Source organism: Diplotaxodon limnothrissa, linkage group LG3 (assembly GCF_057381915.1).
Source record: "Diplotaxodon limnothrissa isolate DT_005_m linkage group LG3, D_limnothrissa_male_GT1.1, whole genome shotgun sequence".
Classification (NCBI taxonomy): domain Eukaryota; kingdom Metazoa; phylum Chordata; class Actinopteri; order Cichliformes; family Cichlidae; genus Diplotaxodon; species Diplotaxodon limnothrissa.
The window spans coordinates 13,347,047-13,356,894 of NC_140598.1; the positions used below are offsets into that span (position 1 = coordinate 13,347,047).

Here is a 9,848-nt window from a genome sequence, read left to right on the forward strand (position 1 = left end):
ACCCTGAATTATACTGATTCAATTCAAGTCTATTTTATTTATATAGCGCCAAATCACAACCACAGTCGCCTGAAGGCGCTTTATTACTGATGACCCAAAGACAATTCAGTCCACTGATGAGCAGAATGCGCATCAGGCAGCTACGTGAAGTTCACCACAATTAAAAAATGAAGCTTGGAGAAAAAAATAGATCCCGGGGTCAAATACGTGATGAAACAGGCTTTTGTGTAGCTACCATTCACTGCGCGTTGTTAGTTAGTTTATGTCACACTGGTTACAAACTATACTGCAGCTAAAGTATGTTGATAGTCATGTTTCACCTTTAACAACAGCATCTCTGTTCTCGCACTTTCATTCCAGACGCATTTGTCTGTCCTGCTTTGTGTTTCTTTGCTTTTTGCGCTGTCCACGGCACGTGCTGCAGAGACATCTTGTGGTCATCTTGTGAACGTTTAATGGGTTGTGATTGTTATTTTAGAAATTCAGAGCTTTGAATTCGTTTTAGAATAGTAACATCACAAGTTTAAGTTAGATAAAAGACTCTTGACAGCTTACAGGAAACAGAATCTGCATATACTGCACTATTTCAAATTGCTGACTGAATCCTCCACATTGCTGCTGTCTTTCCAATTTGAATACAGCATTTGTTTTTCGTACATGGCTTAATTTTTAGCTAGATCAAATCGTTGACTATTTCAGAATCAGAATCAATGAAACGTACAACAGACACCAAGCAATCATATAAAGTGTAGAAATAGAGATATAAACATAAATATTAAAGTATTAACACTAATGTTTCTGGGATATTACAGGTGTGAGTGCACAGGTGCACAAATATACTTTGTGGCGTACAAAAAGTGACAGAGTGTCTGGTTCAGTGTGTGGGTCTGACCCAAGTAGATGCATTAGTTTGATAGAGGGAGGTAGGAACAACCTCCTGTGTCATTCCCTCAGACTGCAAGGTTGAAGAAATCGCTCTTCAGTGTGTTACGGAGAGGGTGGGAGTCATTGTCCGTGACCGGCAGCTGTCATGAAACGGCCCAAATGCAGGCTCGTAGGTGGGGGGAGCCTGCATCTGTGAGACAGACACGCAAAATTAAAAAGGAAACCATGAGAACAGACATGAAAACTTGACTAGACGTGACACATGGAGCACAAAGGAGGCACAATAACAAAACCCAAGATCTAAAACTCATTAAAGAAAACCAGAAACTAAATTCAAGATCCAAAATTATTTATTTGTCACATGCATCGTTATACGAGTACAACATGGGCTCCGTAGGCTGCAGCGCCCCTGAGAAGGACAAATGGATGGATGGGTTTTTAAATAAATCTAACACCAGAAGTTTGTTCTGACTGATAGATCCACCTCCCATTTCCCAATAGGAAGGGATCTAAGCAGCTTCTAAAGAAAAATGTGTGGACTTCTTGAAGTTTTTCAAGAAACTTTTCTTTCCAGGCTCTTTAGACTTCGATGACCTGGATGACTGAGAACCTTCACAGACATAATATGAAGGGATATTGATTCATCTATTTTGGGGAGCTGTTACGGTTCAGCGTGGGGGACTCAAGCGCAGGAAGCCAGAATCAGCTGTACACAAGAATTTATTTACAGAATCCACCAGGTGTATAAACAGGAAGTGCAGGGCAGTGCTATATACAACAAGGTGAGGGACGGCGCTCCAGGGAAATCCAAAGGGGTAGTCACTCGTTCTCCAATTCTCCACACACACACATGACCACAGGTCCACTCTCCACTCTCCACACACTGATTCACACGGGAAGGTATCCAGGAGTCCTGTAGACGAGGAAACGAGAATTAATTACAACGTTCACAATGTTAACTGAGCTGTAACTTTGACTCTCACTGACGGGTGGCAGACAACGATCCAGCGAAGACCAGCAGACTCCTTCTGGCTTAAATGCCGATCGCCTTGATGGGCATCAGGTGTGTTCCCCTTCCGTGGGCGTGAACCCACAGTGAGTTCTTCCCCGGCGACAGAGAGGAGGAGAGAGAGAAAGGTAGAAATGGCCGATCAACGTCCTGCTGACCCCCCAGGCCGTGACAGGAGCGTCCTATATATAACTTGGGAGTTCTGAGAAACTGTGCACACTTGATGGTGTTTTTCATTTAGACTTGATTAGGTTTAAATTTCTTTTTTATTATACATTTCATTTGTTGATATTCTAAAAATCTTTTCTTGTTGAACCCGTACTGTAGAACTAATCTGTCGAACAGAATAAAGTCTGTTCCTTCTAAAATATGTTCCAAGTATTTGATTCCTTTACGACTTCAATCTGTGAAGTTTATCATATTATTGTTTTGTAATATGTCCGGATTGTTCCAGATAGGTGTACGTTTGCATGGGATTCATGAAGACTGTTATTTTTAGAAACTCCCACCATGCTGTCAGAGAGGAGCTGATGTTGATGCTTTTAAAGCATTCATGTCGTTTGATGTTTGAGCTGATAAATGGTCAGAAATCTCCAGATTATTGCACAGTGCCTGTTCTACAAGGCTCATCTTAGTGGGCGTGTTTTAACCATCCGGAGATGAACTGAAGCCTGTTGGTTAAAAAGTAGTGTTGAAAGTTAGGCGGCTCTAGTCCTCCTTTATCCTTGGCCCTTTGTAGCATTTTTCAGCTGATACGTGCAGGTTTATATTTCCAAAGGAATTTAGAAATGTACGAATCCAGAGATCTGAACCAGGCAGCTGATGGTTCACTCGGGATCACATAAAATAATCAAACCACCATTTTTCTTGAAGCAATCCTTCCCATGAGTGATAGGGACAGAGACTTCCCTCGAGTCAGATTGTCTTCTACTTTCATTAAAAGTGGCATGTTGGTTAATTCAGTTAAATCTGCAAGCCTAGGAGAGTTAGCTCTTCTGTGTTGTGCCACTGGCTCAGCAAGAGGTTGTTTAGTTTCCCTGGAGTGTAAATCTTTGCAATCTTCCTGGCACTTCACAACAGTCCTGGTGATATGTTAAATAAGGAATTGTTGTGGAATTTGGTGATATAAATTAGACTTGTTTTGCGGTAAATCTTTTAGAACCTACCATCATATTAAACACTACAGCCAAAGAAACAAAAAAGTGCTCACAGATTATCCTAACAAAGGAAAATTAACTCAAAAAAGCCTTTTAAACAATCTTGTGTTTTTGGATTACAAATGAATTAATTTACGAGATGCACTGTAGGTACTGTGCATTGCCCAAGAATGTAAGTGTGCACATTGTTTTCATGATCAATAATATAAATTATTGATCATTTTGAAGTAGATGTTCTTGCTGATGTTCAGTTTTACATGAATGTCTGCAAGAACTTTTCCCATCCTTTTGTTCAACCACTTGGAGTCACCAAAAGCTTATATTTTACACTGCATGATTTACACTGAGATGTACGCTTCATTGCCCAAGTGTACAAATAACTAACTAATATGTAAACCGTTTCACCATAACGTAGGAATGCTACTGTGTTTAGTAACGACTGTGTCGTCCATGTGGCCTCGGTCTCCACATCAACCAATTATTCTGATTGATTGACTGAGTATTTGCAGATATGTCCTTACAGCCTTTATTATAAAGAAGATGTGATTGTGAGCTTCTGATAAAGCTTCAAAGCCAGAAAGTATAATCCTAGAAAAAGTGAAAAAATGCTGTTCTTCTTTTTATTTTTAATGCATTTTGTTATTAATAGTTGTCCTACATTGTCACTGTAATACATCGAAATGACAAACACATCTGTACCATAGCTACAAAAATAAAAGCACTTATTGGTCAGGAATCGTCGCATATCCACCACTAACTAAAGTAGTGATTTAGCAAACGCCTCCTTGCCTGAGACCCTCTGAGACTTTATACAAACTCTTTTTCATTTGAAGGCTTGTGCAGTACTCTGCTCTCTGCTCTACTGATGTGTTATTATAGGGCTGATCCACCTCTGTGTGTCTTTAAATATTACATTATTATACTACTTTAAAACATAAGGGAAATGATCTGATGCCAATGTAAAACTGTACAGTTGTATGATGAAGAATAAAATGTGTAGCCTTCCAATAAAGACATGGTTGATATTCCAGGTCCTAATGCTGGATGAAGTGTTCAGATTTTTAAAGTAGCATTCTCAGCTGAACCTTCCGATTGCTTTGATTCTAAATGTTGATTTTAAACTTAATTTGGTCCTCGCAAAGAAACAGCCACAGCGGCATGCTTTTCACAAGTAAAAATACAGTTTCTTTACACATTCAAGCATTTCAGTTTGAACAAGAGGAAGTTACAGCAAAACTAGAGCCTTTGTGTCTAAGGTCTGTTGTTTTTAGAGATCACACACATAGACAACCACACCACAGGAAGCCACAGACATGAACACAATTTCAACTTCTCATAAAGATCTGTCTGTTAAAGTTGTGCAGTCAAAGCAAAAGCAGAAGGTTCAAGGTTCTTTATTTGTCACATGCATAGTTATACAAGTATAACACACAGTGAAATGTAGCCTGACACGCTCCTCGACATGTGCAAAAAAATGGGGGGGGGGGGATGTAGAGGAAGAACATTAATATATATATATATATATAGTATATACACATTGGGTGAATGTGCAGTAGTAGCAGCAAGCAGGTGAATTCTGTACATTAATATGAATGGACATCTGACTATTTTACAGGATAGACAATGTAAACATATTTAAAATTAAAGGAATTGAAATGTACATTGTGCCTTGGTTTAGTGTCTGGAAGAGTCCTGACTCAGTCAATTATAGATGATGTGAGAGGGCGGGTGTGTGTGTTTAGGGCCCGGATGGCTTGGGGATAGAAGCTCCTCTTGAGTCTCTCTGTCCTTGCCCGGATGATGCGGAACCTTCTACCAGATTGCAGAAGTTGGAACAGTTTGTTGCCAGGATGGGACGGGTCCTTCAGTATCTGCGCTGCTCTAGTCCGGCATCTCCTGGTATAGGTGTCCTGAAGCGGGGGGAGAGCAATCCTGCAGCAGCGTTCTGCTGTACGGATCACTCTCTGGAGAGCTTTATGGTCCTTCACACAGCTGTTCCCGAACCACGATGTCATGTTCTGTGTGAGGATGCTCTCCACAGCGCCTGTATAGAAAATCCTGAGGATCTTTGGAGAGACCCTGAACTTCCTCAGTTGTCGTAGGTGATACAGGCGCTGCCTAGCCTTTTTGGTCTGGACCTGAATGTGGGCAGCCCATGTCAGGTCTGAGGAGATGTGGACACCAAGATACTTGAAGGACTGCACCCTCTCCACTGGAGCTCCATTGATGATAATGGGCTTGTAGTCTCTGTGCTGACCCCTTCTGAAGTCCACCACCAGCTCCTTGGTCTTGCTGACGTTCAGCTGGAGGTGGTTGTCCTGGCACCACGATGCCAGATTCTTCACTTCATCCATGTAGGCCGCCTCATCGTTGTTGGAGATGGCACCCAACACCACTGTGTCATCAGCAAACTTCACAATGGTGTTGGAGCCATGGGTGGCCACACAGTCAGAAACACCAAAGCTGTTCCTGCCCTTCAATTACAGAGCACACTGTTTTATTCACTTCAGCAAACAATTGTAATTACAAGAAAAACGCTGTGTAAATTCTTAAGTTGAATACTTTGTATGATGCTGAGGTATAATGACCTTTGAAGACACCGTCTGTATGAAGAAACATGCTGCAGGCACTGCTCAGGTGTGGCTTTGGCCCATTCTCCCACACATTCAAATCCTGAAGGTCCCGTGGCCCGTGCTATAACTCCCCATAGATTTGGATTCAGGGCAGCTGATTGGCTGGTACCAGTTTAGAGTTTCCTTGGCCGTGTGTTTGGCATCATTGTCTTGCTGAAACATGCACTCTTTGTTCATCCTCCTGGTAGATTTTTGTCAGGAATGTCTCAGTACATTATTCCATTCATGCAAATTCAGCTCCCAGAGTCCTCAGTGGAAGCTTCGGTAGTTTAGACATTCTTCTGTAACCAATGTCATCGTTATGTTTCGCAGCAATACGATTGCAACAGTCCTTAGACGCTCACTGGTTTTATATATCATGAAATGTCCATTGTGTGGCACATTGGTAATGACACAACGTTTTATTGGCCATCAATTAGGCCTGAACCAGCTGATAATAATCAGTACTAAGTGACAGGATTGCTTTCTAATTACTGACAGATTTCAGCTGATGTCATGACTTTCCATGTGATTTCCCTTTCTTCATGTGTTCGGTACTTTTTCCCCGCATCTTTTCTTATTGTTACACATCGATGGTTTGATTTCTTTAGATTTATCGCATAACTGCTGCATCTATTTCATGCATCAGGCATTCATACATTTAGTCCAAAATGTGTTTATAGAAAGATTATTTGACTTTAAATTCACTTTATCACAATTCCAAGGCTGCTCAGCACCTAAGAAGCCACTGCTTTACAATGAAAAGCCAGGATAACGTTTCCAACTTCCCAACAATCTTACTTTAGTGAGAACTCCCCAGTAAACTGATGGAACAAAATGTTTGGCCATAAAGGCTGAAATAAGCAAACTTGAAGCCTAAGAGGTCCAATTTTGATATTCCTTTGAAACTCCCACGATGAGGAACCTAATGAGGAGGATGATTGAAGGTTGTTATCATCATGTCCTCATCCAATCAGAATGCAAAATAAAACAGCCACCAGGTTGTTGTTTGTTTGTTTTTTTTTAGTTTTGTGACCTTTTCAAAGTGGACAGACAACAATAAAGAGACAGGAGATAACAGCAGGGGACTTTTCATTTAGCGACTTGACACAGAGAATACAAGAATATCATTTCATTTATTCATTATACATGTTTTGGAGCTGCAATATGCTGGTGTACAGACAAGCTCTGTTTCAGAGATGGGCTTTTAACCAGACGCATTATCTACAGTTTCCAACAGCATTGCTTTCTGGTAAAAGAGTCCAGGTGCTGAACTTGCAAGATAAAGTTACAACATTCGATTTGTTGTGTCCAGTGTCCTGACTTTTTTGGAAACAGGTTTAGAAATGATGAAAGAATACAATCAAGTCTTGGCCCCTGTGCTATCCAACATAACAGAACATAGTAATAAATAATATGGTCTTCAGATGATGCACATACAATTTCAGGTGAACAACAAAATCAGACATCTTACATCATATAATTATTTATTTAACAAAACGAAGCCAACACACAGAAGCAGTGTGTGAAAAATTAAATACAATATTACTGCTTCAGCGGGAGTCACGTAGCCGCTAGCTGCTAATAATCAGATAATCTGTTTATGTGCTTCTTATATAAATTTTTTAGTGCTGTCAGTGTTAATCTCTTTAAAATGATGTTAACGCCATGACCGCATTAATGCGGCAAATCTCAGTTAGCGAGTTAAGGTGGATCTCCCCGTGCGTGGGGCTGCACGGCATCAACGTGTTGACGAGCTAACCACGCTAACGCATTGATGCCATGCAGCTCTATGCACGGGGCGATCCACTTTAACTCGCTGAGATTTGCCGCATTAATGCGGACAGCACTAAAAAAATTTGGAACAGAATAAATGGACCCTTGCAGAGCAATAGCAATTCATGTTTACGTAGTTCAAACGTGTATAATAAAAGATATTATCTTCTACTTTTTTATAATAGAATATTATTTTATTGCATCTCCATGAGCTTTGTGCATTACATTGTTTGTTTTTAGAATCTGTTATTGCATGGTAAAAAAAACCAAAAAAAAAAACCTTTATGACCATTGTGAAGACATAGTATATACAAGATTATGCAAGATGTGTTGTTGTGGAGAAACCACCGTACACTTCCCTGTGATGGCTTAGTATTGTGCAAGCATAATACTTGCCTTGGTGGTTGATGAAACAGTGTCTCTGGCTGCACTGTGCTGTGCTGCAGGTTTGATATTAAAACTAAAATTAATGCCAGTGAGTTAAGAACCTTTTGGAAGGACCCTCATTTAAAGAACACCTCATAAATAAGACGTTAAAGGTTGAGTAGCAATATAGAGAAAAGCAAAAGTCATTTCACAGTCTGCTTGTATTTCATCAAATGTGATGGAAAGAGCACAAAGGAGAAAAACAGAACTCGTGCTGGTGATGATGTTGGTGAGAACATAAACCAAAGACAGACAGATACAGACAACTGAGGAAAACATGCCCAGAATGCACCTTTCAGGATAACAGTGACCCATGGAGCTAAGTGGGACTAAGAGATCCTCCAACATCTTTCAGCTATTGTGAGCACTCAGCTATCTCTGCCCTGAACTCAGATTGTACAGGGGGAACATCTTTTGAACAGTGCCTATCACCATGTTCTTCCTGAAGGTATCTGTGGTGAAATAATACGCAATGGGGTTAAGCACTGTGTTTAGACAAGCCACCACCAGGCTGTAGCGGTATGCAGCCAACATGGGGTGCATACCGCTACAAGTTCTAGAGGTTATAGGCTCTCTGTGCAGGGAGAGGACAACTAGGGTAGCATGGTATGGAGAGAAACTGAATAGGAAAATAAGCAGACTTGTAGCAATCATCCTCCGGATCTTTCTGCTGTTCAGCAGATTTGTCTGAGCCACAGTGCTTTTTTGAACAGTATGAACCAATATCCAGGAGCATACTAGCATAATTGCTAAAGGGAGCCCAAACCCCAGAAATAAAGTGGAAAAAACTACTGCTGGTTGTGTGGCATAAACCGGTGGGTTATCAAAGCAATGTTTAGTAACATTTAAAGAAACATTTTCACGCTTGAGGATGTAGATTGGCACACTTGGACCAAAGGACAGTATCCACACTCCAAGACAAATCAACCATGACTTCTGTCTTGCTCTCTGAATTCTTGTAGACATAGGAAAGCTGACAGCGACACAGCGGTCAAAGCAAATACAAGCGAGGAATAAGATGCTCCCATACATGTTGGCCTTCAGGATCAAGCCAAGGCAATCACACAACACCAGAGGAATGCCTTCTAATCCAAGGTGGTAGTAGATTCTCACTGGCAATGTGAGGATGAGTAAAAAGTCCGCCACGGTCAGGTTGGTCATGTAGACAACTGTTGGGGATCTGGATTTGATTTGACAAAAAAAAAATACCAGAGCTATAACATTCAAAGTAAGACCCACGATGAAGATGAAGGAGTACAAGCACACGTGGATGATGTCGAAGTGGTTCGTACTGTCATTGGTGCAGGTAGTGGTGTTGCTGATGGACATCGTGACCTGTGAGAAAGCAGAAAAAATAATGCATGAAAAAAACAGGTTTGTTGCAGGTTTAAGTATCAAAGAACAATTCATGTTCAGCTCAGATGTCGTCAATCAAATAACTGTAACTTATGTCATGTCAACATAAAGCTTCTTTGATTACTACGGCAGCAATGTTACAAACTACTATCTCAGCTGGGAAACAGTCAAAGAAGCACACGCTGATCAGAACCATAAGTGAAGCAGCTCACTGAAGTGACTACACACAGTCACACACAGTTCTGAATTGGTGTAAGAAAGACAAACTGTCAGACTCCAACCTGATTCACCAAATCGAAACTGGACTTAAAACGAATCACAGTGAAGCTGGAATTACTGAAGCCGTCGTCAGGCCTAAGTCTTTGCAATATGTTAGTGATTAAAACAGACCTCGCCCTCGCACAGCTTCATACCACTGAAGGGACACTACAAGGATGATTGAGCTCTATCATTGGCTATTTGCTGGGTGGGCTGAAATCACATTCAGGTTACCCACAGAAGAGGCTCCGCAGTCAAAGCTTCTAGTACCAGTATTAGTAGCTCAGGAAGATAGGGTGGCAGAGGAGCCAATCACTGGCTTCAATGTGATTGAACACATGTTAGAGAGGGGAATAGAGCCGCCTCGTG

General features: G+C 41.1%; 1 protein-coding gene across 1 annotated transcript; it reads right to left on the reverse strand.

Annotated features, from left to right (window-relative positions):
* Positions 1-8,237: 8,237 nt before the first annotated feature.
* Positions 8,238-9,194, reverse strand: LOC146634588 (lysophosphatidic acid receptor 6). Its single transcript, XM_085350457.1, has one exon. It carries the CDS (start codon positions 9,192-9,194, stop codon positions 8,238-8,240), a length of 957 nt encoding a protein of 318 aa, XP_085206583.1.
* Positions 9,195-9,848: the final 654 nt, after the last annotated feature.

Coding starts and splice junctions, on each gene's coding strand:
- LOC146634588 (XM_085350457.1), bottom strand. CDS start 9,194: ATGTCCATCAGCAACACCACTACCTGCACCAATGACAGTACGAACCAC.